This window comes from Amia ocellicauda, chromosome 4 (genome assembly GCF_036373705.1).
Source record: "Amia ocellicauda isolate fAmiCal2 chromosome 4, fAmiCal2.hap1, whole genome shotgun sequence".
NCBI classification, from domain to species: Eukaryota; Metazoa; Chordata; class Actinopteri; order Amiiformes; family Amiidae; genus Amia; species Amia ocellicauda.
The window spans coordinates 2,605,430-2,627,485 of NC_089853.1; the positions used below are offsets into that span (position 1 = coordinate 2,605,430).

At 39.1% G+C, this 22,056-nt stretch overlaps 1 protein-coding gene across 1 annotated transcript; it reads right to left on the minus strand.

Moving 5' to 3' along the window:
* Positions 1 to 169: 169 nt before the first annotated feature.
* qser1 (glutamine and serine rich 1) lies at positions 170 to 20,215 on the minus strand. Its single transcript, XM_066700493.1, has 13 exons — positions 19,829 to 20,215; positions 13,290 to 13,393; positions 12,657 to 12,818; positions 8,505 to 12,182; positions 7,959 to 8,239; positions 6,920 to 7,036; positions 6,604 to 6,737; positions 5,957 to 6,180; positions 5,473 to 5,610; positions 3,110 to 3,207; positions 2,723 to 2,869; positions 1,769 to 1,864; positions 170 to 1,429 (listed from the first exon to the last, which is right to left on the minus strand). Exons 1-13 carry the CDS (start codon positions 19,933 to 19,935, stop codon positions 1,289 to 1,291), a joined length of 5,427 nt encoding a protein of 1,808 aa, XP_066556590.1. The 5' UTR covers positions 19,936 to 20,215; the 3' UTR covers positions 170 to 1,288.
* Positions 20,216 to 22,056: the final 1,841 nt, after the last annotated feature.

Below are 22,056 nucleotides of genomic sequence, written 5' to 3' on the forward strand. Positions count from 1 at the left end.
GATATTTGCCCATGTTACTGAAGTCGACTGCGGGTGCTGGAGGTGTGATTAAATGATGCTGTTCTTAACTGTGCAGAAAAGTTAAAGTTTTTAATGCTCTAGTCTAATGTACAGTGCCTTCCAATGCAACTGACCGGTCCATTTGAACAAACAACACAACCTCAGTGTCCTCGTTTAGTAGGAAATTTATTTTCATGTATCAGAAAATAATTGCAGTGTGTAACACAGCTACACTTGAAAAGCAAAACTAGTCAAATACTGTATGCATATTCTGGTTAACATTGAAGCAAACTTGTATTAACAAAGAAAGGAGATTACCTCAAGATATATATAGTATACAATATGTAATCAACATATAAATGTATAGTTTTTTTTCCATAAACAATGAAAAGTGTATTACAAAGATACATGAAACAAATTCAACCACAATATTTTCTTCTGTGAAAAATACAACTATTAGTGAGATAAAATGTACATTTGTAAAGAAAAAAAAGTATAAAGGCAATTTCATTTTTTTTTATTCAAACAGAGAAAATAGTTAAGGTCATTGCATTTCATTACAATAAAATATGTCACAAAAAGCAGTATTAGGATTGCACCAACTCCAAGTTCAGACTTATAACCATTGTTATAATAAAAGGAGTCTTTAAAGCAAAAAAAGTAGATTTCTATATTATGTAAATTTATTTATTTAAAGAATTTAATGACACTGGCTCTCTTTACAAAATTTACAATAGTCTATATAAATTTGGCATTCCATTACAGAAATGGATTGTTTTTTATATATATTTATTTATATATATAGATAAATATATATAAATGTATTTATATATAATTACCCCCACCATTTGTTTTTTTATTATTTCTTAATGACTGATGACAGGCAAAAAAAAATATTAAAGCATTTCATTTCCTGTGATTTAAAGTGTTTTGATTCCTATGCTAGTAATCCTGTTCCTATCTAGCGCATGCTTTGACACTTTGATCCGTCACGGAAGGCTCTTTAAAGGACAAAAAAAAATTAGAAAGTAGAAAAAAAAAAAAAAAAAAATGTTGGCCAGCATTAAAAACATGATTCAGAATATTAAACAGAGTAAAGTCCAACTCTATTGTTTCAGCACCATGTGCAGCACATCCATTGTTGAAGCAAAGAATGCCCACTTGTTGTAAGAGCTCGCCTGGCACTGCAGGATGCCAACATTTTATGATGTCTTTACTGTATATCAATTAGTGCTTTAAAAACGGTAGATTTAAAAATGTGTTTAGTCGATCACACTTTGTTTCATTGCTACAAACAGGTTTGCTGTACTTGTGTCAGAAGTTCACCAAATTTGTCAAACAGACTCTCCACCCATTTGGCATTTTTCATACAGAGCTGAACAGTCTCTTCCTGTCCCAGATCCTCACTCTGCTTCTGAAGCGCTGCAATCTGGGGACGGAAATCACAAGATCATCATCAATGCCAGGGATGGCTCGTTACTCGTTGGAGAGCAAGGACTCTTATGGTCTTACATGTTCTCAATTTCAAAAGATTGATGTCATTACCATTAACACCCTTACTCACACCCACACGTGCACAGACACGATTTGAGAATTCAAACAATTGAGAATTGGCATGATGTTATCTTTGTAATGGCTTTAATTAAAGAGATCTTTGCTATGGACTGTAATTGTGTGTGTGTGAAAGGGTTAGAAGAGAATGATGCATTGTTAGCCTCTTGCTCGGTAAAGCACCATACTGTTACAACAAAGGAAACATGCAACTCACCTCATCTTTGCACATCAGGTATGTGTGGTATTTGTAATGTTGGAGTGCATGGTACAATGAGAACCACTGGGTTTTGTCCTTGTCCACAGTATATTCCTGCAGGAGGAAAACAATCTCTCAGGCACGGTTGAAAGGTCTCCTGGCCACTTGGCCAAGACAGTATGATCACTTAATGATGAGCGAACTGAGATTATTGTATGTAACATAGGACAGTGTTTGTCCTCATAATAAATGATAAAAACAGTAAAAGGGCCAACTGTGCACTTGATAGAATATGATCAAGATATTTCTGTCTCTTGAGTTTTACTCCCCGACTTAAAGAAACAATGCGTTTTAACTAGAATTACACAGTCCAGAAAAAAATCATAGCACTAAACATCAGCTTTGTTATTATTAGAAAATGGGAGGGAGGTTAGATCTGACAGGGTTGCACATGTGAACAGAGCAGACGAATCTGGTCTTCAGAGTGTGAAAAAATAACACCCTTAAATCATGTCTTGTTGGAGAGCGGAGGGGTTAGTAACATTAAAAGGTTTCTTAGGAACTGGCCATGAGACCTTGAAAACATTCTTGGTCCTTCTCCCACCTCCGCCCTTGAGTTAAGAAAAAGCCTGGCGGCTCGGGGAGGAAATTGAAAGGTAATGCCTTTCAAAATAAAGATAACCTTTATCAGGTGTTAAGTGCATTAGGGATGGAGGAATTCATTACACAATGTAATGCACTGCATTATTATCAGCAGTGTGTGGGCACTCAATGGTCTGTGAGGAAGTGATGAATGAAAAATGAAACCCCAGCCCATTACATGTCTTGGACACCACCTAGTGCCCTAACTTCACATTACAAACTATTTCCCTTGTTATCCAGATTAAAACCACTTACAAATAGAAAGACCCACAGTAAGGGTTCATTCAAAACAAGAGTCACGATGTAAAAGCTTCTGGTTGAAAGACTTACTAGTGGCAGTTTGCTAGAGGCTTTGGCAGGTCTCAGCGTCTTCTTATTGTAGGATTTCCCACTTAATCGGACTTTAAAGGAAGGCGTCTCCCCATCCTTCTTTAAGTCTGCGACAACTGCCAGTTCTGGAAAGCTGTCCAATGCGTTCTGGGAAGGAAAGTGGAGATGGTCACATGTTAACTGCATTCTGTGTGGGGAATTATATGTACAGGCTAAATATCCAGAATCTATAAACAAATGGAACAAGCCTCAACTGGAAATGAAGCCAACCACACTTACATGTAAACGCTAAAGGCAAATATGAGGGCAAAACCTCACGAACTAGAAATAAGATCATTTCAGCAGCTGTAAAATCTTTGCTTTTTCAAATCGGCATAAAGGCTCTACCTTGAACAGCTGCCCAACACGGAGCTTCGGAAGGAGCCTCCTCCTGTTATCGGTGATCATCCCATCAACCTTCTTCATGTGTGGAAGCAGCAGTTCGTCTGAAAGGTAGGAAAACAGACAACGCTTAAATGCTGGCATGGATTTACTTCAAAATTAAAACTGATCAACTAATGTGACAAACCCATCAACCCCCTTTTTTAAAATTTGTATTTATTTTAATAAATCAAAACTATACGGCATCTATTTGAATGTAAAGGAGTTAGGGCTTTATGAACGCATTGTACGGCTGTAACAAACTACTATTTTGTTAATCAATTAATCTGTCGATTACTACTTCGATTAATCGGATAAAAATAATTCCAGCATTAAATGCATTTTTTTTTTTTTTTAAGTTTTGAGTTTTCCCTCATCTTGCGTAATGCTCTCTTTAAAACAACTTGAGACTGCAGTTACAAAACCAATAGAAAACATATGTGCAAAAAAAAGGGCTTTATTGCATATAGTGTATATATTAACAGGTGTTTTTACATCGATCTAAAAACACAAAGCTGTTTTACTCTTCAGTTTGAAAGGTGGTAAACTCTTTTGATTAATAATGAAAAATAAAGTAAACATTAAATTCAGTGTTTAGAGGCTTTTCTACATCAAATAGCTTCCACGGCAGTCCAATACAAGAGACAATGCGAGTATGCATAGTATCACAATATTTAAATTTACATGCACACTGGATGATGCATACAATCATAACGTGCTTGAAAAGAGAAAAACACGAGTGTGTTCATATTCCCTTTCCACCTCGCACACTGACTGTGAAACGAGTGCGATTCAATCTGATTTTATGTCTCAAAAATGACATCGAACAATGAAACGAGGAAGACGTGGATTGGAAAAGCTTATGATCTGCGTGTCTAACCACGAATAACTACAACAGAGCAAATACAGACAGACAATACATGGCAAGCTTTTGTGGAGGATCCGGGCAGGAAAGATACCGACTGTCTGGTGTAGCTAGAATTCTACAAAGTGGTTAAGCACAGATCAACAGCAACGTGACTTACATTACTTACACTTTTAAATAAATAGTTTAACGTTGAAACATGCACTGCTTTTGTGTCTTTATGGTGAGGTGTAGTTTATATGCAATATATATGTTTTTTGGTTTTTTTACATATTTTGTAAAAATGATGTAAAAGCTCCTTATTTCTTCAGCAGCCCTATTGTAAACTCAAAACAAAACTCAAACATTTTCCATTTGTTTTTTCATTTACGATTTATATTTTGAATTCAATATTTACGGCACTAATTTGATCATATAGTCGGAGTCTTCTGCAGCGCTGCGCCGTGGCAGTGCACCACACCTCCAGAGGCTGCGAGAAGCGCCCCTACATTTCAAAGAAATGTCTTAAAAATTGCCCCTTTAAATAAGTTTTTAAGGATCTCTGTTACTTGCAAGTTTTAAAATCCTGTTAGCCTTTTTTTCTTGCTTGCTCCCCTTTATTGGCTATCCTGCTTGTTTTCTTGCTTACTTTGTCTTTTTACTGGTTTGACTCTTGCTTGAGTGTAGCATACAGGTATAATAAGAATGCGTTATAAATAAAATGTATAATATGAACATTAATAATAATGTAGTTGAGGAGGTAAAGAAACAGGCGTAAGTTGTTTGACACATACCAGTTCAAGAAACGGAAAGGCGGTGTACTCAGTGTGGTTTTAACGGATCCAAAGTGTAATAATGATATTATTATTATTATTATTATTATTATTATTATTATTTGCCATGTCGTTGATGAACACCTTTTTGGATGTCAGAGTATAACCGACGTGTCAGATCCAGCGCCCCTGCCTGTACCAGCCGAGCTCTTCCTCCCAGTCTTCACGGCTCCAGTGTTTTCTCTTCAGGTGCTCATGCATCATTGTCATCAGTGCTCCATACTTTAGAAGACTTTCATGGCTTTCCACGGGTGGAGCTGCAGCCGGCGCCGTCTTTAAAGTTTTTTTTTTTTTTTTTTTTTTTTTTAAGTAGCTGCGCCCCAGTAGAACCAGATAATCAATGATGAAATTCGTTGGCAACGATTTTTAATTGACGTAATCGAATTAATTGATTAGTTGTTGCAGCCCTAATGCATCGCCTATACTAGAGCATGACAATACAAAGACTCCTGCACTACAATGTACGATGCTCTAGCCTAGAGAAAACATACAGCAATTTGAGGAAGAACATTTTTAAACTGATGAACACATTATGAATAAGTGCTTGAATCTATTCAGAACATCATTAAAAACAATTCCTGCAATACATGCTTGATGACACTTTTTTTATTTTATTTTTTTATTTTTAAGTCTTCCAATAAATCTGAACTCACCGTTCTCCTTTTCCAGTGCCTCCATCATATCTGCATCCAAGGCCACGCTGATCAGGAGCTCCACGTAGCTCTTGAACGTCTCCTTCATCGTCCTGGTGTTCAGGAAGCGAGTGGCAAAGGGAACGGGAGGAATAAATTCTGAAACGCCAATGAGAACAGACATTCAGCGGTAATGTCAAAGGAGCTGGAGACAACAGTCAAGGCTATTCAGAAATATGGAAATTGCAATTACGACCACTTAGTGCATCTTTACGTATACAATACACACTCAAAACAACACAGTTCATGTGACTCATCACCAAATTAATCCACTCCCACTTTACAAAAGAGAGAACAGCACGAGAGCACGACTCACACTGTAGGGATTTATGTTAAACCAAAAAAACAGAAGCCCAAAAAAATCCCCTTGGAATGCCCCAAGACTCACTTCCCCTGTGAAATGGCCCACTCGGACAGGACTCGGGCAGGGGGATGCGAGACTTACCGTCGTCTTCGCTCACGGCCTCTGGGGATGACTCCGAGGGAGATGAGGAAAACTCCTCTTTCCATTTTTTCCGCTTTTTAGGTGGAGGTTCTGCCTTGACCTTGGGCTGCTTTGCTTTGGGTTTGGAGGTGGAAGCTTTGCTGATCGCAGGTTTAGGGGCCATGGGGTCAGGTGCGGGAGCAGAAACCGATTTGTTACTGAGCATAGACTTGGATTGAGATCCCCTGAGAGACAGACAGAAAAACATGTAAACCTGTTACATTAACACCACTACACTTTAAAGTAATAATGCATTTAGGTAAGACTGAGTACAACAACAAAAAAACAGGGCAGCAGTAGTAAAGACTTCTGATCAAATAAAGTGATACAGTATCTAATTGTGTAGATTTGTGTAGTACAGATTTACAATGCAAGATTAAGATTTTGTCACATGTGCTATACAAACCAGAACTGCAAGGAATTGTTATCCATCCTAATAACCCCCCCAGCCACTAAAGGATGCCCAAGTATGATCCCTAGCTACTGGGAGCTGAAACCTGCCCAGGATCCAGATTAACATAATTCTTGCTCATCAAATCTCCTAGATAAACCCAACATGATTAACAAATGCATGTATTACAATACTAAAACGGACGCCTGCTTCATACCTCATTGAATGCATTGGCTTGCATCTTGGTTTCCTGTTGCAGACCCTGACATATTCCCTCTTGTTCACAGTGTCTATAAACTTCACATACACTCTCCTATACTTGGTCTTTGCATCCCCAAAGTAACCAAGGTACTGCAAGAAAAAAAAACACAGGATTAAGTATAACACAAAGGCACAGTACAACAAAGACACGAGAGGTAGTCTTTCCCTTTCCATTCAAAATGACCTTGCACAATTTATATTGCATCTTAAAATGTACATAAAAGTTTCTTTAAATTTGAGGCACTTCTATTGTAGTGGCTGTGTGTGCTTACACTGTTAGTTGCTGAAAATACTCGGTTCCCATCTCTCAGTTCAGGTACAAATTTCTGCAGCAACGCCTTCTGTACTTTCCAGATGGCAGGAGGTTCCCTTCCTGCTTTTAGTGTTATCTGCTCATGAGAAAAGCCAAATGTTACTGCTCTGTGTTGAAGACGCACTTCAACAAATGTGGGCTGTTGAACAAACAATTAGCAAACCATACATGACATTGTATTTTCCACTTCATTAACGCATTTCTAGGAGTGAACAGGAATAACCTCCAGGAGATGCAGAATAATTATTGAGAGTGCTCTAATCTCTCACATCTCAATCAGCATGACTGGCTACAATGACATACGTTGATAAAACCACAGTGTAAATCTACTTCTCCTTTTAAGACACCTGCTAAGAGCATAACATTACGTTTTACAGAAATAATTGGTTTTATAAACCCATATTCAAATTAAGCCAGTGCTTTATAATGTTCCTTTACGTACAGCAGCGCAGCGGTGCTAAGTGTGACAGAATGCACTGCTTCTCAATACATTATTTCTCCTACTCCTTCTCTCCATAAATGCAGGAATGTGCATTATTTTCCTTTACGGTCGACAATAATCTGTCACTAACCCCCTCTTAGGCTAAGAGGATTATATGAGCACATCTGTGAAGATAACATCAATTTGTGATCTTTCGCATTAAACTGCCCTGTTAAAATATTAGCATCTGGACCCAGATGTGAAACACTTATTGGCTGACATTTCCTTCCACCCCCCCAACAAAATGGAGTTTTAAATATTACTCATCCTACTCCTGCTTCTGGAAGAGGTAAAAAAAAAATAATAATAACGAGAAGAGATCTTAAAAATAGTGCGAGAAGGAACTGCAACATTTTACTGTAAACAAAACTGTTCGCTGTGAAAAGGAAGCTCGTATGTTTGTTGTTGTAAAAGCTGTTGCAATAAGGCGATACTGTGCAGAAACCTGCTCCTCCCTCTTTCGAGCGATTCGAACAGCAGGTGCTGTCACAGCATTCACTGACTGAGCGCCTGTTACCTTTAGGCAGTCTATGTCCTCGATCTTCACAACAAATTCATCCCGCTCTCTGTACATGCCCTCCCCGCCACTGTCTGACTGATCTTCATCTGTCAAGCCCTCTATCGCCACAGATGTCAGTTTCACAGCTAGCTGGTCAGAAGGAATGTCCTTAAGCTCCTCGAGTGCTGGGTATTCAGCTGCAGTGGCTGGAGGTTCCTGCGTCTTTAATACTGAGGAAGGCGTGCTTGGAGATTGTTCTTGCTTTATTACAGCACCTAGGAGAGTCTTCTCTGCAACCTCTATGGGAAAAAACAAAACAAAAACACTTGTACAATTTATATATACATGTTTTGTGCATAAATGTATTTTTTATTGAGAAGCAAAATAAATGCATTTTAATGTTTGGTACATTGTCAAGTCTGAACAACGGGAGACTTGCGGTGGCAGGATCATGAATTTCCAACACTTTGTTCAAATAAATGGAAGCGTGCTGAATTTATAGTCACAGTTTACCTGCACTCCAGTTTCTCATTCCTGGCAACGATGAATCATAATGTTAGTTACCTGGCTTGGTCTTCTTCTCGGAGGGCTCGTCCAGTGCAGAGAGCGCCGATGAAATGCTCTTCTGGAGGTCCTGATTCTTTCCTACAGAGTCATCTTCATCAGAAGAAAAAGATGGCAAGGTCTCCAGGTTCTTTTTGAGTTCATCTTCAAGTCTCTTGGATGGACTGATGACATCGGCCTCTGGAGAGATCAGCGATGTGGGGGGAGGCTGAGGCTTCACTGGCAGCGGCAGAGGATAAGGGGGCCGTATGGAGGCGACGGGTGGCTTTCTGGTACGATTGGGCATTCTTATCGGAGGAGAGGAAAACTGCTGTTTAGGTCCCGACTTGAGGAAGTCCAAAAACGATCCAATGAATCCCGTTTTTACCTCGGGCTGTTTCTCCTCCACCTCCCGGATTTTTTGTCGTATCCTCTCCTGATGCTGATAGCCGTCATAACAGTTGTCTGAGGTGGATGGTGAATTCGTGTCACTCCCTCTGGAGTTCTGGCGCTTGCCCTGGCCACGTTTCATTGGTTTCTGGTTGCCGTTTTCATCCTCTGCCATCAGCTTCCCAGGCCCTTTAGCCTTGCCTTTTTTCTTTGGAAAACCATCAGGAGAAAACTCCAGGATCACCTCGTCCGTCTTGCTGTTCATTCTTCCTCTGGGCTGCACTGGTACTTTACCCTTTGGCTCCATTTGCAGCTTTGTCTTATTCAGGAGTCCAGTGGGGTCATAATCTTCACCAGTTAAATTAAATTCGTTTTCTGAAACCACACTTTCATCGCTTATACTCCTGCCACTGGGGATGAAGTCAGCATCATTAGTATGGTTCAGAGTCCTGTCATCTGGTATCTCTTCGTTGTCCTCCTCCGACTCTTGGCTAGTGCTTCGTGGCTTTTGTAGGGAACTCACATTCTTATCTCCAACTTCATGCCTAGAGTTAAGTGACGGAGATGTCAATGCTGACTGCATGTTTGAATCCGAAAGCCCTTGGTGATCGAGGACTGTCTTGGGCTGCACCGCCGACACTAAATGGATCCCCATGTTTAGCTGACCACCATTTAGAGTCATGCTCATATTCTGTGGGTTAGCAACAATCGAGTGCTGGGAGGTGTAATTGGGGGAAATGTGTCTGGTCTCAACCACCTGAAAATGTCCCTTTGAATCAGAAGGGCTTCCAAGCGCAGGCATGTCACCTTCTGAGGAATCTTGAGGAGTAACCCCACAAGCTGCAGCTGTGGCAGCTAAAATATCATCCACATTAGACAAAATGTTCCTCTCATCTGCCAGCAACATTGAATCAGGAAAACAGATTGAACTGAGAGCAAAGTGATGCTTAGATTCATGCTGATTTGGTTGGCTGAAATTATCTTTAGGCGACAAATGCTGCTGTAGCGATTTGGAAGATCCCACCACATCCATCTTCATGACTTCCGAATTTGGAGGAAGAATCTGCTGTTGGTGATTCTGACCACCATTGGCATTTATGATCTGATCGTCCATTTGAAGGTACTGTGTCGGGAGCTGTTGCATCGTGGAGATCTTGGAAGGATCAAGGCCTGAGTGAAGTAAAGACTGTTGGATTAAAATCATCTGCAAATCTCGTGAGGGCTCCAGCAGTACCTGAGCACTAGGTAGACGTATGTGCTGGGTTTGTCTCGAAGCATGATTTTGACCCTGCTGTTGCTGCTGAGCACTGATAACCTGTGTTTGATGATCCTGTGACCGAGACTCCTGTACCTTATGCAAGAGAGAGTGCTGCTTCAACTCTTCTGAACTCATGGTAACATGTGATGGCTGTGTCATATTAGAGTTTTTCTTCAGGTCTTGGTTCACTCTGCTGTTGGCACTAGTAACATGTTGTCCATGGTGGCTCAGAGAACTCATTCGGTCTTCCTTTTTAGATCCCTGAAGGGCAAGGCTAACAATCTGATCTTCGGGCCGTGAATTGCTCCTGATCACGCTTTGTGAATTATACCGGTCATCTGTCTTGGAGACCACATACACGACACTATGTTCTCCGATGTCACTTTCTGCAAGAGTTTGGGCCGACGCCTCAAGGGAAGCCTGCTGTAATGCTTGCAGATCCTGAATAGGGAACTCATCTTCCTCCTGCTTAGAAGGAACAAATAGGTTTGAGTCTGATTTTCTTTTACCATAGGATGGCTTTAATTCAGTTGAGGGTCTGTTGTTCTGCAAGGCCTGGGAATGGGAGGATGGAGAAAAAGTAGGTGACTGGACTGGAGGAAGATACTTCTGAGACTGTGGCGAGGATCCATTTTTCACCTGACTGCTGGGTGAAGAATGCAATAACATATAGTTCTGGGTAGGGCTTGAAGCTGGCAAATTCTGGGCACGAGTGGAAGAAAATGAAAGCGATTGTGAGGTCAGAGTAAGCGATTGTCCTGAAGCATAACTCTGTGAGGGACTAACCGATGAAAGACCCTGGGACTGTGCAGAATAGCTCACAGTAGGCAAACCCTGAGAGTGGCTGGAAGAATAGCTTTGAGAAGGATTTACTGAACATAAACCCTGTGTTTGAACCGCATATTGTTCATTGTGTCCAACTGAAGACAACACCTGCTGCTGCTGCTGACTGGAAGAGTAACTAAGCGTTTGACTTACAGAGGTCAAGTTTTCTGACTGGCCAGAGAAAGAAGTTAGAGTTTTATACAAAGAAGGCAACTTCTCTGACTGACTGGAAGAATAAACCTGTGAATGGCTGACACTGCCGGGCATGGTTTGTGAAGTCACGTAGCTTTGCGATTGGCTTTCTGACATTAAGTTAGGCAGCTGTGCTGAAGCGTATGCCTGTGACTGGCTGGCTATCACTGTACTCTGCTTCTGCCCAGGAGAGGGGTAGCTCTGCGTCTGCTCATCAGGAGATACGCTTTGGGATTTAGTTGCCTTCGAGGACCGTTGAGTGTGCTTTGTTGAACAGTCTTTCGCTTTTGTGCTAGATGCAGACGAGAACCCTGGGGATGGGATAGAGGATGGATACGCCTGAGATTGCTCCAGTGTGGCTTGAGATGTCTTCTGCTGCGATCCTCCATTGCTCACCTGAGTAGTGTCTCCAATTGGGCTGCAGGGCATCGCTGATTGCCTTGAGGGATCCTGGAAAGTGACATCACTCCCACTGGTTAGATAACCCTGTAAGGAATGCTGAGCACTGGACAACTGTGCCTGAACTGACTGTGTGCTGGAAGGCCGCTGATGGTGCTTGATAACACTACATTCCCGCTGAAGTGCTCTTTCTATGGAGGCAGTCGAACCTGTAAAGACTGATGTGCTGTAAGGCTGGGAGGCCTGCTGTGCACTGCCTAGTGACGAGGGCAGCAAGCTGAACTGAGGTTGCAAAAGATGAGGGGCCGATTCCTGGGCTGAACGATATGTTGAAGACTGAGGCGGTATGCTGGTACTCAAGACAGTGCTTCCGATGCGATCGAATGCCAAAGCGGTGGGAACGGTGCTCTGCGAGGACTTGATCTGCAGTAGAGGGTCGTGAGGAGACAGCAGGCCATTGGAGGAAGGGCTGAAAGTCGTGTCCTGCAGCGTCAAAGAGGGGGTAGTGGCAAAGTTCCTGGTGGTGAAAGTATTGGGGTGCTGATAGGCAGAGAGCGCCGACGCTGGGGGGAAAGTTCCCGAAGCTGGTAACGCTCCAGTCACAAACAACTCCGTAGCAGCTGAAGAGTGCATGCCTAAGTGGAGACAAAGACCAAACAAAACTAACATGAATGTTCTTCAAAATAAAAAGCCTAATAACACATGTATGACTCTATACTAAATGTGCAAAAAAAAAAAAAAAAAAGATGGACATTAAGCATTGTGATGTTTTCAGATCTCCGCACCCGGGGACACAAATGGAAATTGGGCTTCAAGGCATTCAAGACAGAAAACAGGAGACACTTCTTCACACAGAGAGGCGTCACAATCTGAACAAACTCCCCAGCGATGTGGCTGAAGAGACAATGTGGGATCATTCAAAAACAGACTGGATAGGATCCTTGATCACTCAGTTATTAATGGACACCAAACGAGCACGATGGGGCGAATGGCCTCCTCTCGCTTGGACACTTTCTTATGTTCTTATTTGACTTGAAGAGAATGCAGCAAGGAAAACGCTTGCTTAGTCCCACAGAAAGCATTGATTTTAAACACAATGAAACGTTTACCTGTCTGCCACGATGGAGTCCTGAACTGGGGGAGAAGGGAGGCTGTCGCAGGGCCAGCCTGGGGGTTACGCGACTCAATAGCAGTGAGGAAGTTCATGACTGATGTTTCAGTAGTGTTACTGCCAGCAGTGTGCAAACCAGTATCAAATATTCCAGACAGCCCTGAGAATACCAAAAAAAAAAAAAAAAAAATGTATAAGTATGCAAAGCTTATTTTAGAAATGAAATTCTGTATGATTTAATTGGATATATATTAATTATATATCTGCAGCAAGCCTTAGATGATTTTATAATCAGTTCCACTTATACTATGCATGGTTTGCCATGAATTTAATTTTAGATTTTGACACGTTTCTATGCTTTTCCAGCTATACATAATACGTGCAAAGTCTTTAAAGCAAAGCACTTGCGTATGTCTAGCTGCATGTGTTATTTAGCTGAATAAGACGCGACTTAATCTCCCACATGCTGTACCAGGAAGTACGCGTTACATTAATACAGTAACTACACACACAGGAAAAGCTGGAAAGAAAACTGGATACTTTCAGGAGGTATAATAAAGCGGGGGTAAACAAGACAAGAATTTGAGTGGTGACCAAATCAAATCGAGTTAGGCCTCTGGCACCTCCTCACCTGTAGGGTGATGTGTGGCGGCATATGTGGGCAGCTGATGGGAAGCAGCATACGTCTGTCTGTGGAGAAGCTCTGTGTCAGGATGTGTGGCTCCATAGCTCAAACTGCATACAAAAAAACAAGCCATAGTCAGGCAAAGCACCACAATGCACATCCACATCCGAGAACACATAAATGCTGTATTTCAGGGGTGATGATTACCCATTTAATAAAACACAATAGGTGCACGCTCAACTCTAAATTCACACAATGACAGTTTTATAAAAGTCAGCATATTATATGTTGATAAGCATGGCTGTGACATTCCAGTTATCGAGCAAGCTCATGCTCTATTAACTCTATACTACAGCATGTTAATATTGAAGCTCGAATGTAACATCAGCGTTGGTAACCCTTAAACTTCGATTTGCAAGATGGGCAAAAAATATGAATCAATAGTGATGTTAAGTAAAAGACAGATCATGCTAGGGAATATATTAAAGTTACAGATTAAAGTGTTGCCTTATTTTGTAGCACAGATAAAACTATGATATTATACAATGGATTATAAAGATTAACAATTTGAGTTTTTTTCTGTTCTAAATGCATTTCCCTCCCCCCATCATTCAGTGGAACATCTTCGAGTTATTTGATGCTTAGAACAGTGTGGAATTCCATTCAGTTCCACTAATACAAAAAAATGACATATAGGTGGGGTCCATATAACTCTCCAAATTATTCACAAGAGAAACAGAATGTAATTTGTAGGATCTGGAAGTGCGCGAGCGTTTCGACAGCAACTTTCACATCATTAATAAACAAACACTTTTAGGACTCTGATCTTTCTTCCTTTAAAATTACAAATTAGAAACTTTCAAATGATGGAATTAAATTCAAAACATCGTGTAGGCTGACTGTCAAATTATTTTTTTTGTTTGCAAGTAAGTACAGAATTTTGGTTGCGAAACACATGTTTCCAGCTCCTATTAGATCAAAGATATTGCACAATCACTTGCAGGTAAATCTAATTCGGATGCAAGTACTGGCCTATACCACAGAAATGACATACTGATTTGAAACTAGACATTTGTATTAGTCGGGTATGTTGCATTTGTCAGTCAAAACGACGCTGTGACAATTACAAATGAGGTACAGAAGTCCCAGTTAACTGGCACGGATAAGCACATTAGGCCAGAATTGCTATAACATGACATTTTCACAACCAGATTGAAATACTAATATCTTCCTGTGCAATCAAGATGAATAATTAATAGCAACCTTAAGCCTAGCAGGACTATTAACACCCTGGAAAAAAACATCAGTTATTTTATGGATCTTATAGTTATTTTTTTTTAATTGAAATGAATGAGCTAGAATAGTACAGGAATAGTATTACAGAGTAGGCCTATTTGAATTTAAATGGACATATCACCTAGGTCATTATTTTCTTGGGCTTTATTTTCAACGCATTTCCCCATTTCATATACACAAAGTGTGAAACCTTTCTGTTTAGTATAATAACCATGATGATGATGATAATACATTTACAAAGTTAAAAAACAAGATATCCTTTCGTCAGTTCATGTTGTTAGTTCCCATGTTGAAGTCCAGGGGTGAGGGGCAGGAACGATCTTTGCCCACCTTAAGGTCTTACAATGATATAAATACCTTATTTATCCCCGTATACAGGTGTACACAAATCAGCATGTCAATATCCAAAAATGTGATCCCTGGCAGTAGGAAAACATCCAGATCAGGCATTAGAGCCCTGAATAAATGCCTGTGTTCACCATTAATTCACTTCTCAGGTTATGTTAATCCAGGGACCTGTTAGCTCCATGCAATGGCACATCTCAAAGAAATACAGAATTGTTCATATTCAGTGTAGACAGAGCTATGTTTTTATGTTGCCTTCCTCCATTTGTTTATAAATATACAGCAGAGAGGGATTTGTTTTATAAACCGGATTAGGGTTTTCTAACCTTTTTTTGAAGCTTTAACATAACCGACAATGTCAACCTACAAACACAAAACATCCAGATCTTTTCTAGCCTCAGAAAGCATGAGATTTAAAAAGTATTAAGTATGACACTCACATTACACTCCCAAATAATGAATTTAAATAAGAAAAAAATGTAAATAGAACAATATTAAAATCTAAACGGTTAAAAAACATAACACGTTTGAAGAACCCCTTTTCCAATGCAAATATATATATATATATATATATATTTTTTTTTTTAATAACTACAGTTAATATTTATACATTTCTTACACAATGAAGAAGGAAGATCTCAAAAGGTTACACATGCATTTTCAGGTTGGCAGAATTCGATATTTCATGAATGTTTATCCAGGACAGCATATTGTTTGTTTCATCCAGTACTAAGACACTAGGAAAACAGGGAGCTCTCGTACGAACATGTCCCTTAGAAAACAATGCACTACACAAATCCTTTGCAGAACCAATTCTTAACATTGAATAATATTAACACTAGGCCTATATCAGCAGCTCAGAAAAAATAAAATGAAGAAACCATTAATACACATGATTTTAAAATCTTATGATGGAAAAAAATAATATTATAAAGAACACATACATCAAAACTTGTTGTACCCATTGACAGCCAGTGTCACGGTGTGATTTACATAGATAATGGCCTCGGTAACAGGTGTCTGTCCATAACAAAGTAGCCAAGTGTTTCTCACCACGTCAAGTCACTGAGGAGTTACAGATGGCGCTCTGCAGTCTCTACAGGTAAGGAGTCTCAGTGCCATTTAATCCACGGCAAAGATCAATACAGCTACTTAATATGCTGTACACCAGCAAAATGGGTTTTAGATAGTTCTATCATCATCATTATTTGTTACAAAGTGTATATAATACATCATAACAAAATCAGAGGGACCAGAAATGCATCCTAATTAGTTGGGACATTTTGCTTTCAAGGCTCAAACATGACAGTATTAATATTATAATGGAAAGATTTGAACCACTAAGTTAAAGTGTCTGACACATGGTCACTCTCCTGCATCAATGTTCAGATATTCAAGAAAAAGCCAGATCTTAACTTTATGTTATTTATCTTTGTCCTTGTTCTGAAAGCCTGCTTTTTCATCTAAATATTTGGCCAAGGTCCCCATCCCAAGAATCAAAATGCAACAAATGTTCCAGGTAGTACACAGATGAAAGTTCAATGTTTCACGTTTCAACAAAATGGGTGTAATAAGAGCTTTTTCATTAATGTAAATGAGATGAAAAGCTACTTGCCAAGTGATGGCTTGCCAGAAATACATAATGAATCTACTCTGTCAAACCTACTGACGCCAGTCTGTAAACTCCCTTATTTCAATGCAGAAGAAGTTGTCTCAAATAGCTCCGTAAATGTAGCCGTTTTGTTGAATAAGAGCTATCTCAATATAGCGCTTTTAAAATAGTACAATTATAGATCCTTTCCTACTTCCAAGGCTGTAGATCATTGATGTTGTGGTATTAAAGTTTCCTTTATGACTCCTGTTAGAGCAATCCACCAGTTAAAAATTAGAGATTAGAAAGAACAAGAAAAACACCCATTCTACACAGTGTCATGTCATTTGACGAAGTGGCAGTGACTTAATAGGAAGGTTGACAACAACAACAAAAGAATAGTATAGGAGAGATGAAAAGGCAGAATTAATCAGATTAGAGTCTGAATAAGTTCTTTTTTAAATGTGTACTTATTGTGTAACATGATTATTAGCAATTGTGCTACATTGCATCCTAACGTTTAAAAAAGTAAACAGATTTGCGCATTAGCCAACATTCCCCCAATGGCAGGATATGAATTGTTTGCTGATGTAACTAAGCCTCATACCAGTTAAACCATACAATAAAAACTCTGCAGATGTGACTAGCGATGTAGAATATGTACCTGTCCATCACCTCTGTTGCATGAAATAGAGCTAATGTAAATTTCAACCTCTACAGTAATGTTGAACAATTACACTGTTGCACGAATGAGAACAACAAATGAAAGTTACCACCACTTTATTTCAATGGCTCAGGTCTCACTTAATGAAGTCACTTTGCTCACTAACTCATGAAATTAGCAATCTGAGCTGGTTGCAGTTCCTGAAATTTGGGAAATCCCTGAAACTGCTCCAGCCTGCAGACAATACAGTGCAAGGCCAAAAAACACACTTGTGTGTGCCCTATAATACACACACTGCAAGTGTCCTTGCTGTTGTTCTCTTACAAAAAATAAAGCTTTTCTTTCTCCATTAAGAGCTGCATTATAAAGGTCCTGTAAAGTACACTGAAGACTTGATCAAATATCAATACACAGCGAACAACACCCACCCATGTGCTGAACTTAGAGTAGAATATGGGAGCAAGCAGCACAAAGCAAAGGGGTGGCTCCAAGGATCTAGACTGAGGTGAATTGATGTTTTAAAAGGGTTCTTATGAACTTAAATCCAGGACTAGAAAATAGAAAGCGGTTTGTACAGCTATTGCTTCGTTTATCTGGTAAACCTACACAGTACTTTCTGTGTAGTTGCAAACAAAGGCAAAAACATACTTCACTGTTCAGGCATCAGGACCAAATTTATTGCCAGCAAAATACATCAGGACTAAAACTCTCCTATCTTTTTATTATAAAATAATAATAAAAAAATTAGTACTCGACAGTACAGAACACCACTGAAAAACTAAAATCACTAAACATAGCTCTCGTCTGTTATTATCCATTTACAGAGAAAGCCAGTGTTACATTGATGCAAGGCCTCAGGTACACACTGTTTTCTTGTGTAAATGAGGCTATTGGCAGCATGTTAGTCATGGCTCAAAAAACAACGTATCACCCTGAATGTGACTTATATAATGTTCAAGGTACAGTTTTCACTAGCTGAGCTACTACACATGGCAATCCTATTTCAGATTCCAACAATTCCTGTATTAGGCATTCCTGGCACTATTGCTACATAATAGTATTGTGGTGGCAACATACCTATACTCTGACTGCAAAGGCATGCAAAGTGGTTTGTTCCCCTTTTTCCTGGAATGTTTGGCTGGACACTGAATGTTGATATACATTCTCAAATTTGTATATTAATGTCAAGCACGGAACTGCCTAAACAGATCAGTGAAGTGCAAAATGTACTTGAAATTAAAAATGAAAAAGAAGATGGGAGTGTGGGGGATCCACACAAACAAAGATATTTCAGTTAATAAAAAATAAACAATCCTGTTCAAAACTATTGCTGAAGATTATATTTACTGGTTGAGTCCAAAAGGGAAAAAGAAAAACTGTGGACGCCACAGATTTATAGTACAATTTAGAGTAACAATTCAGTAAATGCATTTCTCTATTGTTATTACTGGTAATATTAATTATTTTAGATCATAATAAGAAAAATACTAATCAGTTATTATTTACCTTCTCATTGTGTGTAGCATTCTAGACGTGTGTTAAAAAGTAACATGACGTAAATAAATACATACATAAATACAAAAGTGTACTCTTCCCTCCCCTTCACTAAGTTTTCTTCAGGGCAACTCCTTTTTCTAATTTTGCACGTCAACACGACTTCCATAATGGGCCATGTTGCAGGATAACACTGCTCCGTTGAAAGCAACAACAACAATAATCAAAATAATAAAACGCTTGCCAAGTAAATGAACAATTTCTAGTATAATAAAATACGAGATGACTAGTATGTGATGTTAACAAATCGTAACAAACGGTGTCACTGCTATATAACGGACACAATCAATGTCCATGATTATTCTGCACTTAATTTTGGAACAATGCATCCTTTGATGTCGGAGTTCTGTTGACAAACAAGGCCACGCCTCCACGTCAATTTCGCTACGTGTTACACCTAATTTAGCAATATTATATACATGTATTATTAATTCACATTCCTGCAACAATATCGAGTTATTCCCTCCGGTTCCCTACTAAGTAATCTTACGAGAAAACAGAATTGAAAATGAAAACATGAAAGTGAGCATTGAAGAAATAAATCCCTAAATACATCATATGGATGTATACACATTTTACCATAAACATTGGTAGATTACGAAACTGCAATACATCGTAGGGGACGCGTAGGGAGAAAATGATCAACAAATCTAGTACTAAGTTGCACAGTATCCCCCCCACAACCCCCCACCCCCCAAAAAACCCGTCTGTGACAACTTGTTTAAAAAATAGATTTACTCACTATATACATTTATTTAAGTTACTTGTACTATTCTCGATCGGATCAAATTTTGCATTTCCATAACATTCACCATCGACCTTTTGATCAATGTTTACGTACCCATATGCAGATAGTCAATTAAGTTGCAACATTGTAATAAGTGTGTCACAACGTCCCGATTTCCCAAAGTCCTCCATTTCCTTCGGATGCCCCACTCGCACCTCGGACTAGGACACAAAGAGGAATAACAATCCCCAACTCGGTGTCCCAAATGACGCCAAGTAAACTTTACAAGCTCGACATCTTGTCGCGCTAGGCCCTGCATCACCGGGATTTTCTTGGGAAGGTGACCCGCCCTCCCCGCCTCCTCTTACCTAGGCTTGATGCTGGCGGTGTTGCGCTCGTAGGCCCACACCGCGGACTGTTGTGATTGAGCCAGCGGGTCTGCGAAGCTGGAAGTCGGGTAGTTCCTGTCCATCATCCGGCAAAGATTGGGAGTGATGCACTTTCCCAGTAGAGCTTCCTAAAGCACGCACACATACGAGCACAGGGCCGGCCAGAAACCATCACATTGTCTCGGAGTATAGATCGGGAGCCGCCGACTCGCTGAACGGTAGCACGGGGTCGGGGGGGGGGGATCCACACAGTGACTCTTAATATCAGATTATTGTATGATGGTCATTATTGTTCCTGTCCCTCGGTCAGTCATGATGTGGGTAACTGCATGGTGCTACTTGGATCTGATCCCCATGTTGGTTTATTTCCCAGGATGCACCTCCCTACCAGCTGGGTTGCATGTTACACTCATTATCTGTCACTGAGCACAAGGGAGAGGCAGGTAATGCTTGGAAGTGTGGGCACAGAACATGGATGCCAAATAAAGACACAATCTGATGGTGTTTGCATCTATTAGAGTCGTCTTATTGTGTCTTTTGAACTTCGGCTTTAAAGGTTTAATCTTAAACCATCAATTATTTTAGGATAACAACTGGACATGCGTTCACAGTATTTAATAGAATCCCATATTTATACTCTAGCCTTGAAGCTGTTCTCCTCTCTCTCTCTCTCTCTCTCAATTGAACGTGTTTTTCATGTCATTAACAGGTGCACTCAATACCAGATACAATTGATTTGTGCTATTCCATGATATATCGTCAGTCAGTTTTATCTGTAGGAAATCATGAGGACATATTTAATGTTCAGTATTATTAACAGATTATTATAAGCGATTTTCAAATAAATGAACACAATCAGTGTTATCTGCTATGTGTTGTGTGTCCTATAAATGTGTTACAGTACATTAAACTGTTGCATAGTCTTAATTCGTTTGATTGTTACTTACAAGGAATGAAAAAGCTTAAAAAACAAAACATATTTGGAACAACTCAAAATACTGTAATACCCTAATTCTTCATTACCCTGGGTATATTCCTCTTGGCACATCAAACCCTGACCTGAATTATTTATTGGTTTTATTTATTGAAAGACAAGCATTCAAGAAATATAATTATTGTTATCATAAACATTTTTCACTTTCATGATATAAGAGCATATGCAAGAAGGCAAGTTCATTCATTCAGCTCATTTGGCTCTGATAGTGAAGTTATTGATCCAAGAATCCCTTTATGGAAAGATCATAGAAAATAATCACAAAGTAATCATGAATCAGCAACATAATCTATTGAATTGCTTTTGGAATACTATTGTGTATTTTAACTCTTAAAAAAACAAAGAAATAAACAAATCTAATATTTACATTTCAGATTAAAAAATATACAACCATTTAACTGTTTATTGTAGCTCATTGTATTATAGCATGGCATAGCAATTCAACTAATAAGACTTCACTGCAAGATGATATAATGCTGGAAAACATTTTCAGAAAATACATAATTACTCATCTGATTTAAAATAAATGATCATATACTTCATAATGTAATATAATATCAATCTATCTACCTACCTATGTATGTTTTAATGTATCATGTATGTATGTATTTATTTATGAATCTGTTGTCCTTTAACCGTTTGAACCAGATATGAATATCTCCTGTTGAGTGTCTGTGTGGTGATCGATTATAATTTCCATGTTCCATATCCCTGATGTATCTCCCTGTACCATCTGGAATGGAAGTCACAGATTTGGATATAATAGGACTGTGATTCATATTATAATCACTGTGCTAAACTGAAGACATTCAATTTCCATGCAATGAGATTAGCTTTGATTTGGGCATTGATATACAACAGCAACTTCCATGTTTAATTTATGACTGGAGAAATTCAAATCAATCATTGGACATTTTACATTTCATGTACAGGATTTAAATACCTATGTTAATTTGGATTTTTATAACAAGATCCATTCTTAAACAATTAGCTATGCATAAATGAACATTCATTATGTCATAACAATTTTCCTTAATACTTCGCTCTCATTTCAGTTTTTCTTAATTTATATCTTCATTTACACTAAACTGAAAAGGAAAATTCTCCCAGATTTGAAAACAGATTAAGTAATATACAGCATTATTGTATTGCGGTAAAACTTTGTATATGTTTTTATTACATAATATCCACTTTTTCAATGTAATTCTTTTTT

Bases quoted from the DNA above. Each gene is read 5' to 3' on its own strand.
- qser1 (XM_066700493.1), bottom strand. From the start codon at position 19,935: ATGATGGACAGGAACTACCCGACTTCCAGCTTCGCAGACCCGCTGGCT. The intron at 13,394-19,828 runs GTAAGAGGAGGC...TTTTGTATGCAG, and splicing joins ACCGCCAGCATCAAGCCTAG to TTTGAGCTATGGAGCCACAC. The intron at 12,183-12,656 runs GTAAACGTTTCA...GTCTCCACTTAG, and splicing joins GACTCCATCGTGGCAGACAG to GCATGCACTCTTCAGCTGCT.